Consider the following 19,544-nt stretch of genomic DNA (forward strand, 5'->3'; position numbering starts at 1 on the left):
CAGGAAAGTATCAGGGAAGGGAAGGGTTAAAGGCCCCCCATGTAGGGCTGCCAACCTCCAGGTGGAGCCTGGAGATTTCTCGCTATTACAATTGATCTCCAGATGACAGACATCAGTTCCCCTGGAGAAAATGGCTGCTTTGGAGGACGGACTTTAGGGCATTATACCCTGCTGAGGGCTGCCCCCACTCCCTAAGCCATGCCCTTCCCAGGCTCCATAAAGAATCATAGAGCTGGAAGGGACCTCCAGGGTCATCTAGTCCAACCCCCTGCACAATGCAGGAAATTCACAAATACCTCCCCCACACACACCCAGTGACCCCTGTTCCATGCCCAGATGATGACAACCCCCCCCCCCCAGGCTCTCCAGACAAACTGGCCTGGAGAAAAATGGCTTCCTGACCCCCAAAGTGGAGATTGGCATTTCCCTGGGCGTGTAAGAAAGGGCCACAAAAACTAAGCACTGAGGCCACCCTTCCTGCCCTCCCTTCTCGTGATCTGCCTGAGGTTGCCAGATGCTCCCTGGCCACTGATGGGGGATGAGGGAGTTTATGTTGCCAGATCCAGGTTGGGGAATGTCTGGAGATTTGGGGATGGAGCCTGGGGAGGACTGGGACCTCAATGCCATAGAGTCTGCCCTCCAAAGCAGGGCCGGCTCACTCACTAGGCGAACTAGGCGATCGCCTAGAGCGGGATGGCCCTTAGGGGCACCAAACTGCACCCGGCCCCGTACTCTGGGAGTTTCTTGATTATTTGTGTTTTTTATTCTTCCTAAAATGCATTTATTTTTGAAAATTGGTGGGCGCACGGGGGGGGGCATAAGGGATCCTCGTCTAGGGTGCAAAATAAGCTGGAGCCGGCCCTGCTCCAAAGCATCCATTTTCTCCAGGGGAACTGACCTCTGTAGTCTAGAGATGAGCCTTAATTCCAGGGGACCCAGCCTTCTGCTCACTGAAACAGGCCATTCCCTGATCTTGTATCCTTTTCTTCTTTTGCATCTGAACTGACCATGGCCCACCCTCCACCCTTTCGCTCAGTCGCTCCGCTGTCAGACCGCAACGCCGGCCACAAATCTCCTCACCGTATGCTTGCTGCTGCCCAGGATAGCTTTGCTGATTTGGGTACTGCTGCTGCGTATACGTCTGCTGTTGCGCAGCTCCCTGTTGGTATCCCGCTTGCTGCTGGCTGTACTGGGAATTTCCTAGAGAGAGAAGATGGAGAGTCTTGATCGACTGGCTCGGCACAATCCAAGAGAGACGGTGGGCTGTCATCAGAAGGCCGAATTAGAATCTGGGGGACCTGAGTTCGGATCCCCGTTCCGTCAGAAAGCTTGCTGGGCGGGCCTTCAGCTAATGCCTCTGTCTCAACCTAACCCGCCTTGCAGGGCTGCTGAAAGGACAAAATGATGGAAGAACCACCCTGTTTGCGGCTAGGAACGTAGCCAGTGGTGGGACTGTAGGGGCTGCGCCCCCCTATGATTAGGGCAGCGCCCCACCACAGCACAAGCTTTCCTTCCCACTCACCCCACCCTTTGCCAGGCAGCAGCAAGACAGCTGGCATTCTCTAATGGCCCACCCAAGCTTTCGTGAGTCACTGCTCCGAACGGAGAGGGAGGAGGAGAGTCACTTGAGGTGACTTCACAAGTGGCATCACCACATGTCGGGGGGCATGACGCCCCCCCAGTCCAAAGCCAACCCCCCGGGCGAATTTCCTGGCTATGGGGCTGTTCTTGGCTCTGAGGGCCTTGCAGAAATGTCAGGATTTTTTAAAAAGGAACACGCAGATAGATCCACACAGACGCGGTTTAGATCAAGATGGGTAGCCGTGTTCGTTTGTCCGTGCCGGCAGAAAAGAGCAAGCGTCCGGTAGCACCTTAAAGACTAACACAATTTGTGGCAGGGTCGGAGCTCTCGAGGGTCGCTGCTCGCTTCAGCAGTGACTCACGAGAGCTCATGCCCGGCTACAAATTTTGTTCGTCTTTAAGGTGCTACCAGACTCTTGCTCTTTTCTAGACCTGGCTGAGGAGCTCTACAGTGCTCCACAGGGAGCCAATGGGAGAAAGTGATGTATAAGCCTGAGCAACCAGGGCAGAAGGGACCATGTCCTAGCATGTGAGAGAGAGAGAGACAGACAGACAGACAGAGACCAAGGCTGCAATCACATGCGCTAGCTGAAGCGGAGGGGAACTGAGGCTATTCCCTCCGGAGCAATCTGACCCGCAGTTGGGAGATCACACCTCCCTTCGTAGCTGCCGGTACAGCCCGTCACAGTGTGATCAGCCGCAACTGTGGGTGAGTCTTTTTTTTTTTTTTGCCCTTTTTTTTCCAAGTTGCATAAACGAGAATCGCCCCTTCCCCTCTAAGGTGAGTTAGTGTGAGCTAGCTCACAGTTTTTTACCCTCCGGCTCCCACATTTTTGCCTTCGCACAGGAAGGAGGGCTCCAGAGCAAACTAATATATGCAGCAGCCAAGTTGCTCACTCACAACTTTAATGCCAGTAGCTCACAAAGTAGAATCTTTGCTCACAAGACTCTACAGCTTAGAGGGAGCATTGCTGAGGGCCCCCTATGGAGTATGCGATGATGCGCATACTGCGAAGGGGGGGGGAACGGCACAGAGCCAGGATGGCCTGATCAGACCATCTCGACAGCTTTAGAGCGTGCTTGAGCAATCAGACAAGGGAAAGTTCGTCCATGGCCCGTCGGAACCCGTTTACTACTGGACTTTCCCCGGTGTCTTTTAACACCGCTTCTGCAGTGGAGCAGCGTGGGTTGCCGATGACTGCAGGACGCTTCCCAGATGTTGCTGTCTGATTGCTCCCTTTAGAGCCATCAGGCATTTGCGCCTATGTCAGATCTAAACACGCATATGATCGCAGCCAGAGAGAAAGAGAGAGAGACACAGACAGATATTCTACACCCCCCAGCATGCTTCAGCCAAATTCTCGGCCTCTTCCCAAAATTCCACCACTGTGTCTTTACCCACATAACACAGGAAAAGGAAGGGTAGCACTCAATTCTGGCAAAACCATAAAGCTGACCTCTGAGCAGGAGCAGGAGACAGAGCTGCTAGAGGGGTGACTGTTTTTTTACTTGCTTTCAGCTGAGGGGATTCAGCTGGGGATATTGTGTGGGAGAACTGTGTTTGGGAGTATGTGAAAGTGATTAGAGTTGTTGCAGAGTGCTGGCTGCTTGAGCGAGGGAGAGGAAGGGGCATTGTTTGACTGTGATTGACTGTCATTCAGTATTTAAGAAAGCACCTTGCCAGAGGCACAAGCCTCTGGCAAGAGCCGAAGGGCGAGCTAAAGGGCTCTTTGCCTGTGGCTCTGAGACTAGGGACTCTGTAAGAAGCCCAAGAAGAGCCAGAAAGCCAAGGCCCTAGGCTCTTTGTCTTCCCCGTAATTTGACTTCGACAAGAAAATACAAAGGGTTTTAAAAGGGGGATTATATTTACTTATTTTAAAACAATGATGAAGCCAGAATGCCAGCAGGGGGTTGGGGGCTATCCAGTGTTTTGCACGGAGTGTCACATGTATGACTATCTGCCCACTGGACAGAGGTTTTGGGTGTGTGCTCGGTGCAAGGAGCTCCTGGTTCTCAGGGAACATGTGTGCTCCCTTGAGGCCAAGGTGGCTGGCCTGGAGAAGCAGAGACAGTCAGTCAGGCGCACAGAAAAGACTCTCGGGGACTTGTTAGATATGTCCCACTCTGGATCTGGCAGCCCCGCCGCTGTCAGGGAGCATGAGGGTCAAGGGCACCGTGCTGAGGATAAGGGGAATGTGCCCTCAGAAGGGACCTCTTCCCCAGCTGGTGAGCAGGTATCCTTTCGCACCAAGGAACCATCCCTGGGCAGGGTGGGAAGGGGGCTCTTGTTAGTTGGAGATTCGATCCTTAGGCAGGTAGACAACTGGGTGGCGAACCCGGGTACTGACCATATGGTGACTTGCCTGCCTGGTGCGAAGGTAGTGGACATTACGCGTGTTTTAGATAGGCTGGTAGATAGTGCTGGGGAGGAGCCAGTGGTCGTGGTGCATGTCGGCACCAACGATGTGGGGAAATGCAGTCGTGAGGTCCTGGAGGAGAAATTTAGGCTGCTGGGCAGGAAACTCAAGGCCAGGACCTCCAAGGTAGCCTTCTCAGAAGTGCTACCTGTTCCACGCGCAGGGCCGGAGAGACAGGCACAGATCAGGAGTCTCAATGCGTGGATGAGACGATGGTGTAGGGGGGAAGGGTTCAGGTTTGTTAGGCACTGGGATACTTTTTGGAACAAGAGGGAGCTGTACAGGCGAGACGGTCTCCACTTGTCCCAAGAAGGAACCAGGCTGCTGGCGCTTAAAATCAAAAAGGTGGCAGAGCAGCTTTTAAACTGAATATTGGGGGAAAGCCGACAGGAGATGAAAAGTCTCTGGTTCGGGTTGGCTCATCTCAGAGAGATGAGGGGGTACCTGTTGCTTTTCTACAGGGAGGTGGATTGAAATTGTCCACAGAGGCCATGGCTGGTGACATGGACTGCCGGACAACGACTCGAGATAGCAAGAGGAAGGATGCAGGCTTAACTTGTAAGGGAAATTACAGCTGTTTCTATACAAATGCTAGAAGTGTCCGAGGTAAAATCGGGGAGTTGGAGTGCTTGGTGAGGGAGGGAAAAATAGACATTGTGGGTATTTCTGAAACTTGGTGGGATGAGGAAAATCAGTGGGACACAGTGATTCCCGGTTATATATTATATCGGAAGGATAGGGGGGGAAGGGTTGGAGGTGGGGTAGCTCTGTATGTCAGAGAGGGTATAAAGTCTAGAAAGATTGAGAGGCTAAGTGAATTGGATTCGCTTCTGGAAGTTCTATGGGTTGAAATAGGGGGGCCAAAAGGAAACTTAACACTGGGAGTTTGTTATCGCCCACCAGATCAAAAGATAGAGGAGGATTATAAAATGATGAATGCCTTAAAGATAGCAACTAGACAAAAACACTGTGTAATAATAGGTGATTTTAACTACCCACACATTGATTGGGTCAATATGTGTTCTAGCCGGGAAAAAGAGATTGAGTTTCTAGACACTCTAAATGACTGTGCTATGGAGCAGATGGTCACGGAACCTACCAGGGGAGAGGCGATCCTTGATTTGGTCCTAAGTAACACTCAAGACCTGGTGAGAGATGTAAAAGTGATTGCACCGCTTGGAAACAGTGATCATAATGTTGTTGAGTTCATCATTTGTACAAATAGAGAATTGGCCAAAAAGACTCACACAACCATTTTTAACTTTAAAAGGGGTAATTTCTCTGATATGAGGGGACACGTGGGGAGGAAACTGAAAGGAAAAGTAGAAAGGGTCAAAACAATTGGGGAAGCTTGGGATCTATTTAAAACTACGATCCTAGAAGCTCAAAAAATATATATTCCGCAGGTTAGGAAAGGCACAAACAGGTATAGGAAAAAGCCTGCATGGTTAACAAACAGAGTAATGGAGGCTGTAAAAAGTAAAAAGAATTCCTTTAAGCAGTGGAAAGCTAGTCACAGTGAGGCTGATAAAACGGAACACAGGCTATGGCAAATAAAATGCAAGTCTGAGGTCAGGCAGGCAAAAAGGGAATATGAGGAGCATATAGCAAAAAACGTAAAAACCAACAATAAAACTTTCTTCAAATACATTAGAAACAGGAAACCAGCCAGGGAGGCAGTGGGGCCCTTGGACGACCAAGGGGTAAAAGGAGTATTGAAGGATGATAGGGAAATGGCTGAGAAGCTAAATGCATTTTTTGCCTCCGTCTTCACTGTGGAAGATGAGAAGTGCTTGCCCACTCCAGAACCACTGATTTCAGGAGGGGTGTTGAAAGACCTGAGTCAGATTGAGGTGACGAGAGAGGAGGTCCTAAAACTGATAGACAACTTAAAAACTGAAAAATCACCAGGCCCAGATGGCATACATCCGAGAGTTCTGAAAGAACTCAAATGTGAACTTGTAGATCTCCTGACAAAGATATGTAATCTTTCCTTAAAATCTGCCTCCATTCCTGAGGATTGGAAGGTAGCTAATGTCACTCCCATCTTTAAAAAGGGTTCCAGAGGAGATCCGGGAAATTACAGGCCAGTCAGTCTGACGTCGATACCGGGTAAATTGGTGGAAACCATTATTAAGGAAAGAATTAGTAGGCACATAGATGAACAAAACCTATTGAGGCAGACTCAGCACGGTTTCTGTAAGGGAAGATCTTGTCTCACTAACCTGTTAGTGTTCTTTGAGGGGGTGAACAAACATGTGGACAAGGGGGATCCAATAGATATTATTTACCTTGACTTCCAGAAAGCTTTTGATAAAGTTCCTCATCAAAGGCTCCTAAGTAAGCTCAAAAATCATGGGATAGAAGGACAAGTCCTTTTATGGATCAAAAACTGGCTAGTTCATAGAAAACAGAGAGTGAGTGTAGGTGGGCAATTTTCTCAGTGGAGGGTGGTAAGCAGTGGGGTACCGCAGGGATCAGTACTTGGTCCACTGCTTTTTAACTTGTTCATTAATGATTTGGAGATGGGAGTAAGCAGTGAAGTGGCTAAATTTGCGGATGATACAAAGTTGTTCAGGGTGGTGAAAACCAGTGAGGATTGTGAGGCACTCCAAGGGGATCTGTCAAGGATGGGCGAGTGGGCGTCAACATGGCAAATGGGGTTCAATGTGGCCAAGTGCAAGGTGATGCACATTGGAGCCAAAAATCCTAAATATAAATACACATTGATGGGGTCTGAACTGGCAGAGACTGAGCAAGAGAGAGATCTTGGAGTTGTAGTGGATAACTCACTGAAAATGTCGAGACAGTGTGTGACTGCAATAAAGAAGGCCAATGCTATGCTGGGGATTATTAGGAAGGGTATTGAAAACAGATCAGCCAATATAATAATGCCCCTATATAAATCAATGGTGAGACCTCATTTGGAATACTGTGTGCAGTTCTGGGCACCACACCTTGAGCAGGTAGAGAAAGAGATACTTTTCTCCCTTTCTCACAATACAAGAACTCGTGGGCACTCCATGAAATTGCTGAACAGTCGGGTTAGAACGGATAAAAGGAAGTACTTCTTCGCCCCAAAAGTGATTAACACATGGAATTCACTGCCACAGGAGGTGGTGGCGGCTACAAGCATGGATGGCTTCAAAAGGGAATTAGATAAGCATATGGAGCAGAGGTCCATCAGTGGCTATTAGCCACAAGGTATAGACAGGGGCTCTGCGGCAAGTGATGCTCTGTCTTCTTGGTGCTTGGGGGGGGAGTCAACAGTGGGAGGGCTTCTAATGTCCTGGCCTCACTGCTGGACCTCCTGATGGCACTGGTATTTCTGGCCACTGAGTGATACAGAGTGTTGGACTGGATGGGCCTTTGGCCTCATCCAACATTGGCGTCTCTTATGTTCTCATGTTCAAGGGCAGAATGAAAAAAACATTTTAACACACATTTTGCTGTCGAAAATACACAGTGCAGATCTCTAACGCATCTCACTAATCCTTCACATGTGCCGCCTCGTTTCCTCTTTCCTCCTACAGATATAAGAGCTTAATCATTATTGTAGTTATACAACAGAGGTTGGGTTGGATCCAGCAGATCTGTTCTGCCGGTAGGGGCACTTTTCCTTGGCACTAGAGGCTCCCCTTAGTGCTAGAGAGAAACTCAGCTGCAAATTCCCTCTCAGCCATGAACCTCATTGGCGACCTTGGGCAAGTGATTCGCTCTCAGCCTAGCCTACCTCACAGGGTTGTTGTGAGCGTAAAAGGGATGGTAGGAGAATCACATTGACTGTTCACAGCTCTTCAGAGGAACTGCAGGATAAAAATGCAACACAGATGCAGGCCTGTAGCCAGGATTTTTTTTTGTTCGGGGGGGGGGGATTTGAATCGTTAAGGGGTTAAAGTTAAATGATAGTTAATTAACTTAATCTGAATTCTTGCCTTTAAAAGGGGGAGGTTCCGAGCATGTTTCCCAAAGTCTCAAGGGAATGCTATTGAAAGACTCACCATGACCTCGATGGTATACAGCAGGACTGGACTCACCACCAAAAAATAAGGTTTCTGGCTTGGGTATTTGTGGGGCGGAGCTTTTAATTGAGGGGGCAGGGCCCCCAAATGCCACACTGTAGCTACGGACCAGTACAGATGGTCAGATGAGCACTGTCTGATCTCACTCATTTCTTATTCATTCCATGCCTTATGTGTATAGATGATCTTTTTCTCTCATCTGTTTCTACTGGCAACAGGTGCACATAAAAACATTTCTGATAACTTATCTCTTTTGAAGTGGTTTCTCCCATGATCGTGTTTTACTGGCCTTCTACAGATGATACTGTGGGTTTGGAAATCAACACGTACAGAGGAGAAACCACCGGCTCGTGAGCAGAGGGTCTACAGGCGGAAAACATGCATGCATTTTGACTCCCTTCCCTGTGATCGGGAATGCCCCTTTTCAAATATTCCTGGTAACAGGGAAGGAGCCTGCACCTGTTTGCTTCCTCCACACTTACAGGACATGCTCAGAGCTACAAAAAAGCTACACTTTTGTTAAAGTGTTGGGTCTGGGTCCCCTGGACAAGCTGAGTTCTCGCAGCCACACAGCAGCTGTGGGGAATGGCTGTTCAAAAAATAAGCGAGAGCCCAAAATTTATTCTTCTGAGTTTTTGGAGAGGTTATATAGATGATTCGGATTTGCAATCGGTACTAAGTTTATTTACAGCAGCAAGAACGGGTATTGCAATACACTGGAAAGAGCCAGAATCACCAAATATCAGTGAGTGTTTAACAAGACTTGGCTTATAGCACTGTTGAAGAAGAAGAAGAAGATAAGGAAGATGATGAGGAAGAAGAAGATGAGGAAGACGACGATGACTCCTTCCCTTCCTCTCCCCACAACAGACACCCTGTGAGGTAGGTGGGGCTGAGAGAGCTCTCTTGAGAACTTCTTGTGAAAGAACAGCTCTGACAGAACTATGAATTGCCCAAGGTCGTCCAGCAGCTGCAAGTGGAGGAGTGGGCAATCAAATCTGGTTCTCCCAGATTAGAGTCTGCGCACTTAACCACTACACCAAACTGGCTTTCTATCAAAGTTCTAGAAGGAGTAACTCTATGGAATCTGGTTTATTTACTAAATGTTGGACATTATTCATTTCTCTTGGGAATGAAAAATATATATGAAAAGATATGTTGTTGTTGTTCAGTCGCACAGTCGAGTCCGACTCTTTGCAACCCAATGGACCACATCACGCCAGGCCCTCCTGTCTTCCGTCGTGCTCTGGAGTTTGCTTAATTTCATGTTCGTTGCCTCGACAACACTGTCTAACCATCTCATCCTTTGCCGTCCCCTTCTTCTTTGACCTTCAGTCTTTCCCAGCATCAGGGTCTTCTCCAGTGAGTCCTCCCTTCTCATTTGGTAGCCAAAGTATTTGAGCTTCAGCTTCAGTATCTGGCCTTCTAGGGAACAGTCAGGGTTGATCTCTTTTAGGATTGACAGATATGATCTCCTTGCAGTCTAGGGGGTATACCCATTTGCTTATTACGATTTCTTGTAAAAGTACTGGGAAGTTTGTTTTATGTATGTATGAGTATATGGACTGAGTGTGTGTATTAAAATAATAATTTACCAAAAATAAAAAATAAATGAGTGCCCAAACAGGCTCAGAACACTGCCACTGGGGGAGGAAGAGCTCCCGAATGGAAACAGCACTGAAAGGGTGGTGATTTTCCTGTTTTTGCTGCTGCATGTGGAGTATTCTGTGCACAGGGAGCAGCAAGAACAAGGAAATAACTCCTCCCAGGGCTGTTTCTATGCAGGATAACAGCTTGGGGGAAGGGAAGAACCCAGTCTCTAACCCCCCCCCCCCGGCAACACTGTGAACCTAGAACATAAGAGAAGCCACGCTGGATCAGGCCCCCCCCCCGGCAACACTGTGAACCTAGAACATAAGAGAAGCCACGCTGGATCAGGCCAGTCACCCATATAGTCCATCACTCTGTGTCACACAGTGGTCAAAACCCAGGTGCCATCAGGAGGTCCACCAGCGGGGCCAGAACTCCAGAAGCCCTCCCACTGTGGCCCCCCAAACACCAAGAATACAGAACATCACTGCCCCAGACATAAGAACACAAGAGAAGCCATGTTGGATCAGGCCCATCCAGTCCAACACTCTGTGTCACACAGTGGCCAAAACCCAGGTACCATCAGGAGGTCCACCAGTGGGGCCAGAACTCCAGAAGCCCTCCCACTGTGGCCCCCCCAAGCACCAAGAATACAGAGCATCACTGCCCCAGACATAGTGTTCCATCTATACCTTGTGGCTAACAGCCATTGATGGACCTCTGCTCCATCTATTTGTCCAATTCCCTCTTAAAGCTGTCTATGCTCATAGCTACCACCGCTTCCTGCGGTGGTGAATTCCACCTATTAATGACTCTTTGGATGAAGAAGTAAGAACATAAGAGAACCCATGCTGGATCAGGCCAGTTGCCCAACCAGTCCAACGCTCCGTGTCACACACTGGCCAAAAACCTGGTTCCATCAGGAGGTTCACCAGTGGGGCCAGAGCTCCAGAAGCACTCCCACTGTTGCCCCCCTCAGGACCAAGAATACAGAGCATCACTGCCCCAGACAGAGTGTTCCATCTATCCCTTGTGCAGGGCCGGCTCACCCACTAGGCGAATTAGGCATTCACCTAGAGCGCCGGGCCCTGGATGGGGCACCAACCTGTGCCTCCCCCCTCCCCCCCTTTGGTGGCAGCGGGGGCGGGAGGCAGTGGTGGCGGCAGCAAAAGGGTGGCTGAATCCAGAGGTCTTCAGGCCCCACCAGGAGGTTGGCATCTGCACCACAAGGCAGCCTCGCCTAGGGCACAGAAACACCTCGAGCCAGCCCTGCCCTTGTGTCTAATAGCCACTGATGGACCTGAATTTGTTCGGGCTCGCCTTTATTTGTTCAAAAGACGTCCCCCTGCAGCTGCTGTGTGGCTGGGAGGACTGGGTCCAGGGAACCCAGAACCAACCCTTTAAAAAATTAAACATCTAGTTTGACCCTCAGAGGCTGGCAATCGGCATGGGGGTAAGGCGGGGCCAATGCATACATGCCCGTTCCCCCTCTGCACCTGTGGATTTCAACATGCACAGTGCTATGTACTATGAGAAGGCGGCACGGCACCCCTAATGGTGTGTGTGTGTGCCTCAAGTCTGACATCATCTGCAAGAAATGCTCCCTTGATGCCTCCTTACCTCCCTCGTAGTAGTGCTGTGTAGAATCCTCAAACGACCTGTCGTAGCTTTGCTCCGAATAAGAGGACTGTTGATACGTGTAATCGCTGTGACCTACGCAGATAAAGAAGAGAGGTCCAAAAGGGAGAAGGAATGGTTACAAGAGGGTTGGAAAACAACAACAACAGAACAATTAACTTAAAACCAAAAGGGAATGTCGATACTGCAAACATATATCGGCTCAATATCAGGTGGGCCATCAGGGGTTCCCTCAAAGAAGCGAGGGAACTGGCGAGGGGTCTGGAGGCCAAGTCCTGTGAGGAAAGGCTGACGGGGCTGGGTATGTTTAGCCTGGAGAGGAGACGACTGAGAGGTGATATGATAACCAAGTATCTGAAGGGCTGTCATAGAGAGGATGGTACGGAGTGGTTTTCTGTTACCCGAGAAGGCCGGACCAGAACCAACGGGTTGAAATTAAATCAGAAGAGTTTTCGGCTAAACATTAGGAAGACCTTCCTGACAGAGCAGTTCCTCAGTGGAACAGGCTTCCTCGGGAGGGGGTGGGCTCTCCTTCTTTGGAGGTTTTCAAGCAGAGGCTAGAGGGCCATCTGACAGCAATGCTGATTCTGTGAACTTAGGCAGATCATGAGAGGGAGGGCAGGAAGGGGGGGGTGCCTCAGTGCTTAGTTCTTGTGGCCCTTTCTTACACACCCAGGGAAATGCTGATCACCACTTTGGGGTCAGGAAACCATTTTTCTCCAGCCCAGTTTGGCTGGAGATCCTGGAGGTTTTTTGCCATCTTCTGGGCATGGAACAGCGGTCACTGGGGGTGTGGAGGGGGAGGTATTTGTGAATGTCCTGCATCGTGCAGAGGGTTGGACTAGATAACCCTGGAGGTCCCTTCCAACTCTACGATTCTATGAACTGGTGAGATTCTGACATTTTGCTTGAGAATAAACCCCTAGGGAAATCCTCACTTTGGGGTAAAGACTTAAAACGAAAACTGCCTTTTCATTCCATCCTAGATGAGAGAACCTTCTGGCACTTCAACCGCACAGGTTTGCCAGCTCTCAGTTGGGAAATACCTGGGGATTTTGGGGGTGGAGCCTGGAGAGGGTGGGGCTTAGGGAGGGGAGGGACCTCGGCAGGGTACAATGCCATAGACCCCCACCCCTCCAAGGCTGCCATTTTCTCCAGGAGACCAGTTGTAATTCCAGGAGATCTCCAGGCCCCACCTGGAGGCTGTCAGCTCTACAACAGCACGAGGGAAAAGGTGACCAACGCTCAGCAAAATTACCGTCGGGGTAGTATTGCTGATTCATGGGCTCTGATGAACTCTGCCCGTGACTGTACTGTTCGCTGTAGTATTCCTCCTGACCCATGTATTGCTGAGAGGAACCTGAGGACCAGAAGAGCGGTATCTCCATTAAAGAAGCACGTGTTGATTACTCGTACGAGTGCTCATTGACTAACATCTTCACAAATCTGCACATCTATTTAAAAGAAAACACTCTGGAGAAAACAGCATCCTCTGTTTATTCTGAGGCAGGGAATGAAGCACAGGCATATCGCAGGAAAAGGTACGCGAGGCCCGTTCGACCCACGCAGGAGAATGAGGTGGCGGAGTCTTGAGGTGGTAGCATGGGATGGACCTCTTCACACGGTTTATGGGTCATCTGCTCCACCAAAGAGGTCCTTTTCTCCCTTTCTCACAATACAAGAACTCGTGGGCACTCAATGAAATTGCTGAGCAGTCGGGTTAGGATAAAAGGAAGTACTTCTTCACCCAAAGAGTGATGAACACATGGAATTCACTGCCACAGGAGGGGGTGGCGGCTACAAGCAAAGATGGCTTCAAGAGGGAATGGGATAAACATATGGTCCATCAGTGGCTATTAGCCACAAGGTATAGACAGGAACTCTCGGTCTGGGGCAAGTGATGCTCTGTATTCTTGGTGCTTGGGGGGGGGGGACAACAGTGGGGGGGCTTCTAGTGTCCTGGCCCCACTGGTGGACCTCCTGATGGCACCTGGTATTTTTGGCCACCGTGTGACAGAGTGTTGGACTGGATGGGCCATAGGCTTGATCCAACATTGGCTTCTCTTATGTTCTTATGTTCATCGTCACAAACCCAGTTATTGTACACAACATGGGTCCCTGTGAGAAATCTTGGGAGGGGTGGACCACCTGGAAATGTACGCTCCAATCTCCCACTGCGAGACTCTATAAGCTCTCAAGAGCTCAAGAAAACTCTCTTCTCGCCCTTTCCCCGTTTTTATCATGTAATTGACTCACAGTTGTTTTCACCGTTCTGTCCCACCTGGAGCATGTTCAGTGTTCAACAGGTCAGTTGTGAGGCCCCCTCCTCATTTTCTTTTGGTTAATATTCAAAGGCTTTTTTTGGGGGGGGAGATATCTGGGTGGGCCCCACCATAGATGAGCATTCCTATCTTGTTTGTGAGTGGCCCCACTGTGCACCTTTCATCATCCTCACGGGAGCGAGCCAGGAAGTTCATCCTCGGGCCAGTCTCTCTTTCTCACGCAGCCTAACTTGCCTCACAGGGTTGTTGTGAAGGTTAAAATGGAAGAAGGGAGGACCATGTATGCTGATCCAAGCCCCTTAGATAAATGGTGGGATTAGACAAATAGACAGACGGAAGTGGTAGGAAGCACGTTACAGACCAACAACTGGTATCAGTGACAGACAATGATATACTATGTGATAATAAGTATTAAACACCATCAAGTTGCAACTGACTCATGGAGACACCAGGACCATGGGGGTTTTCAAGGCGAATGATGAGCAGAGGGGGTTTGCCACTGTTTGCCTTTGCATAGCAGCCCCAATCTTCCTTGGTGGTCGCCCATCCAAGTACTAACCATGGCGGACACTGCTTAGCTTCCAAGAAGTACTATATATAGTTTTTAAAAACACTATTCACAAAAAGGTGGTCTTGCTAGCCACCATAAATGTTCCAAGAAAGGAGATTTTTGTCGTTGCCTAAGGACATAAGAAGAGCCCTGCTGGATCAGAGCAGGGGTCCATCTAGTCCAGCATCCTCTCACACAGTGGCCACCCGGTTCCTCTGGAGGGTCAACAACAGGGCATAGAGGCTGAGGCCTTCATAAGAACATCAGAAGAGCCCTGCTGGATCAGACCAGTGGTCCATCTAGTCCAGCATCCTGTCTCACACAGTGGCCACCTGGTTCCTCTGGAGGGTCAACAACAGGGCATAGAGGCCGAGGCCTTTATAAGAACATAAGCCCTGCTGGATCAGAGCAGGGGTCCATCTAGTCCAGCATCCTGTCTCACACGGTGGCCAACCAGTTCCTCCGGAGGGCCAACAACAGGGCATAGAGGCCAAGGCGTTCCCCTGATGTTGCCTCCTGGCTCTGGGATTCAGAGGCTTAGTGCCTCTGAATGTGGAGGTTCCCTTCAGTCGCCATGGCTAATAGCCACTGATAGACGTATTCTCCATCTATCTAATCCCCTTTTAAAGCTGTTTATTTTTGAGGCCATCACTACATCCCCCGGCAGCGAGTTCCACAGTTTAATCACTCTCTGTGTAAAGTAGCTTAGTAAGCCCCACGGCCTCCCCTCCTTTTGGAACCTGTAGCAAAGGGAGTCAGGATCTTGGCCGCCTTTGGGGAAACAGAAGGGGAGGCAGAAATGGGACGTCTCCCACTGCTGAGCTCAAGAGGGGCTCGGCTGAAACCCTTCCCTAACACTCATTTAAAAACTTCGAAACCACTTGCCTCCCGGCACTTCTGACAAAAGCATAACTAAGAACCCTGGTAATGAAGCCTACTGACCAACATCGCACTTCTGAACCCAGGGAAATCTTGCTGTTTTCTCGGGGACACGCCCATCTGCGAAAGCAAAGCCCGAGTCTGCAGTTTAAACCTGTATACCTTGCTGCGAGGGTCGGTAGGGGCCCATCGGTCGCTGGCCCATCATGCTGTTGCCTTGGTTACTCTGACTCATCATGGCGATGGAGGACTGGCCTTGGTAGTGCTGGCTCCCTCCTTGTGCTGAGTTGTAATGCGACGTGGCTGCTTGCTGGTGCATCATGGAAACTGCAGAACGTGCACACACATAAAAACTGGGGTATATTCCCAAGTACATGAATCTGAACACAAGAAAGAAGATGCCCCCCATACTAAAACAGATCATAGGTCAATCAAGGTCATTATTGTCTACTCAGACTGGCAGCAGCTCTCCAGGGTCTCAGGAGGAGGTCTTGCCCATCACCTGTTACCAGGACCTAACTGGAAATGCTGGGGATTGAACCCAGGATGTTCTGTATGCCAAGCAGATTCCCTATCAATGAGCAATGCCCCCTCCCTACATAGCCCCTAAGACACTGCCACCACCCAACCCCAGAAAGCCTGAAACTTCCAACCCCAGAAAGCCTGAAACTTCCAATCAGGTTTCAGAAGGATCGTTTGAATGCAAAATTATAACCAAACACCAGTGCTACTCCGCTCAGAGTGTTCACTTGTGCAGGAAGCAAAACTCCCCCGTGCATAAGGAAAAACTCTCCTGTGCAAAACTCCCCCGTGCATAAGGAGAAGCTCTCCTGTGCAAAACTCCCCCGTGCATAAGGAGAAGCTCTCCTGTGCAAAATTCCCCTGTGCATAAGGAGACACTCTCCTGTGCAATACTCCCTGTGCATAAGGAGAGGCTCTCCTGTGCAAAATTCCCACGTGCATAAGGAAAAGCACTCCTGTGCAAAACTCCCCCTGTGCATAAGGAGAAACTCTCCTGTGGAAAACTCCCCCTGTGCATAAGGAGAAGCTCTCCTGTGGAAAACTCCCCCTGTGCATAAGGAGAAACTCTCCTGTGGAAAACTCCCCCTGTGCATAAGGAGAAACTCTCCTGTGGAAAACTCCCCCTGTGCATAAGGAAAAGCTCTCCTGTGCAAAATTCCCCCGTGCATAAGGAAAAGCTCTCCTGTGCAAAACTCCCCCGTGCATAAGGAGAAGCTCTCCTGTGCAAAACTCCCCCGTGCATAAGGAGAAGCTCTCCTGTGCACAAGGGGCTCAGCTGAAGCCCTTTCCCAACACAATTAAAAAAAAAAAAGCCCAAAACAACTTGCCTCCTGGCAGCTATTTTATGGCTGGCTCTGCCTCCCACAGCAGCCATTTTGCGGCTGCACCCACCACGCTGTGTCAGAATTCCAAAGGTGCCCCAGACTCAAAGAGGTTGGAGACCCCTGTTCAAAGCAGTAGACCTCTGCTTAGAATATCCAGGTGAAGGGTGACTGATCTTTTTAAGCATTAGTTTCCTGGTTGTTCCAACATGGTCTGATACAGTCTGTGTACTAAGAAGGGTGTGAGCAAAGTAAAGCCTATAGGCTAAACAACTGTGTGTATCTGGAGTCTTTTCCCCTTTTGTTCTTAGGGATTTTTTTATACCCCCCCCACTCCAAATGAAGATCTGTTGGACTTCATGATGCCTCCCCCATGAAGCTTGAAAATAATTATCTTCTGCCCTGACCTGGATAGCCCAGGCAAGGCCCCCCCGCCCCCGAAACCCTTTCCAGTGACATATTGCTAGAACAACCATCCTACCGGGATTCGACTGCATGTTGATATTTGTTCGTGAGACGTAGTTGCCTATGGATCCCTGGCTTTGCATCGGTACATTCTGAGACGCAGGCACTGCGTGGCTATAGCCGGGCCCGCTGCCGTGGCTACTGACGGCCATGCTCAAGGAAGTCGTGGGCATGGTGCTCTGTCCTGACTGTTGCATAGACACATGATTGGGACCTAGTGGGAAGTAGAGAGAGAAGCAAGAGAAATAACGTACATGGGCATATGAAGCTGCCTTATACTGAATCACATCACTGGTCCATCCAGGTCAGTATTGCCTACTCAGGCTGGCAGCAGCTCTCTAGGATGAAGCTGCCTTATAGCGAGTCAGACCACTGGTCCATCCAGGTCAGTATTGCCTACTCAGACTGGCAGCAGCTCACTAGGATGAGGCTGCCTTATACTGAATCAGACCATTAATCCATCCAGGTCAGTGTTGCCTACTCAGGCTGGCAGCAGCTCTCCAGGGTCTCGGGCAGAAGATTCTTCACATCACCTACTGCCTGGTATTTTTTAAATGGAGATGTCAGGGATTGAACCTGGGACCTCCTGCATGCAGAGGCTCTACCAGAGTCACAGCCCCTCCCCGCTATGGATTGTTACTCAGATATCACGTTTCTTCCCTCTCAAGTTGCTTGCATCCAAGGAGCACTGGTTATGCAGGATCTATTGAATCAATACAACTTATTTCTAAGCAAGATCCAGAACCAGAAGCCAGATATCGCAGGGCTATTTTTGAGCAGGAACGCAGAGGAACGGAGTTCCGGCTGGCTCCTGAGTTGGCCACGCCCAGCAGGAACTCATTAGCATAATAGGCCACACCCAACAGCAGAAACTCATTCGGATTGGCTACATTAGGGGTGTGTGGCCTAACATGCAAAGGAGTTCCTGCTACAAAGAAAGCCCTGGTTTTTGATAACAAACAAGGTAAACAGAATAAGAAGCAAAAGGTGGGTATGGCTGGATGAGCACACGTCTGGTAACACAGGGGTGCGGCCTCATATGCCAATGAGCTGTGCTGTCAGGGGTGTGGCCTAATAACATTTCTGCTGTTGGGTGTGGCCAATTATGCTAATGAGTTCCTGCTGGGCTTTTTCTACAAAAAGAGCCCTGCATGTACGTGTTAAAAACAACAACACCCAAAGACATTTCAGGCCGTGGTCCCCGAAGATCAAAGAGACATGAACTTTGTCCAGTGCCTCCTTAATCATCAGGCCCCAAGTTCTGGCCCAAAATGCAGGCACCCCTTTTAGATACCCACCCTGATGAAAAGTTCTGGAGACTCTGAGAGCTCCCATGTTGTTTTCTTGTCATTTTGAGTGGTCCTAACGAAAGGTATTATGCAGGGCTCTTTTTGTAGAAAAAGCCCAGCAGGAACTCATTAGCATAATTATAGCCCTGATTATATGGGGGGTTTGGGAGGGGGATTTTTTCCTGAACAAACACGGCTGCCTGGAACCCCTGTTTTCCTTCTGAGTAAACACACATAGGATTGGGCCACGCGATTCATTGGGGAAGAGACAAGCGCAGGCTCAGCTTTCCCTCTGAAATCACTGGCGTTTCAAAGGACTCAATCGTGCCCTTTTTGCTTGACTGTAGAAATGTCACACAAAGGCTCGGCGTTCCCAGGACCGGCTGCCAAGGCGTGTCTGCTCAGAAGAAAGGCCCCGTTCCATGTAGAGGGATGCAAACCTCGGGGAAAGCTCAAAGGGCTGGGCTGGGGCTGCAAGAATGTTCAACCAGTGAGGTTTCCCCACAGCTTCTCCCTCTCTTCCGCAACCACACTCTCGGAATCTCCCACCAGGCTTGGAACCATTCGAAGGAAACTCAGAGCTGATAGTGTGATGATATGACTCTGGCGCCCCGCCGCTTTTATGCAACCCGCATCCCTTCCAAGCCCTCCCTGGTCTAGAAGAGCACCGGCCCCTGGTAGCAGTATCTAGGGTTGCCAATCTCCAGGTGCAACCTGGAGAGCTACAGGAATGACCACAGATCTCCAGGGTACGGAGGTGAATTCTCATGGAGAAAATGGCTGCTTTGGGGGGTGGACTTTATGGCATTATAAAATAAATAAGATAAATTTTGGACTTGTCTCCTGCCCTCCCTGCAACCGGGCTCAGGGCGGGTTCCATCAATATCAATACAATTTACAGTAACAATTAAAATCAATTAAAAACAGATTAAAACAGTAGAGACGTCATAAAAGTCATGAAACACTGTGCAAAATCTGATCAAGTATCTCGGCAGTTAAGATGGAACAGAAGTGTGGGTTCCCAGGGGGCTGTTCGAATCCAGGGCACTGATGTGTAAGAAATGGGATAAAGGGGTTTCTGATCTTGAAAGATCTTGCTTTAAAAATGTATTGATCAATTGAACAAAACTAAGAGGAAAAAGGGAACTAGAAAAATGAGGAACAAAGGCTCTGCTGCGGTCGGCTCGCTTAGACTGATCAGAGTTAGACAGGAAGCAGCTGGCTGACCAACACCAAGGGCCATGCCTAAAAGGGGAAGTGTTGTCAAGCAGGAATATTTCACAACTAATAGAGGTTTTTATGTGTTTAAAGAAAATGGAATGCTTGTGGCTGGGGAGGTGGCGAAGAGGCCATTGCCTGATATTAAAAATCGAGATAAATGCTTAAATGAATGCTTCGGCTGAATTGCTTGCAGGGTAATAGTATGGCCAGGGTACTGGCCATTGTTAAAAGGAAAGGCTTGAAATAGCTTACACCCCGGTAAGGGGG

The 19,544-nt window shown here is 49.4% G+C and overlaps 1 protein-coding gene across 1 annotated transcript in view; it reads right to left on the reverse strand.

Moving 5' to 3' along the window:
• The window catches only part of SS18L1 (synovial sarcoma translocation gene on chromosome 18-like 1), a 58,489-nt gene that overhangs the window by 14,334 nt on the left and 24,611 nt on the right, over window positions 1–19,544 (reverse strand). The window contains exons 5-9 of the mRNA XM_015406140.1: window positions 16,784–16,981; window positions 15,122–15,286; window positions 12,507–12,608; window positions 11,231–11,323; window positions 1,081–1,200 (exon numbers count right to left, since the gene is read on the reverse strand). Coding sequence (XP_015261626.1) covers window positions 1,081–1,200; window positions 11,231–11,323; window positions 12,507–12,608; window positions 15,122–15,286; window positions 16,784–16,981 — 678 coding nt within the window. The remainder of the gene's footprint in view (window positions 1–1,080; window positions 1,201–11,230; window positions 11,324–12,506; window positions 12,609–15,121; window positions 15,287–16,783; window positions 16,982–19,544) is intronic.

The sequence above is a fragment of the Gekko japonicus genome, unplaced genomic scaffold (assembly GCF_001447785.1).
Source record: "Gekko japonicus isolate JY-2015 unplaced genomic scaffold, Gekko_japonicus_V1.1 scaffold946, whole genome shotgun sequence".
Lineage (NCBI taxonomy): Eukaryota > Metazoa > Chordata > Lepidosauria > Squamata > Gekkonidae > Gekko > Gekko japonicus.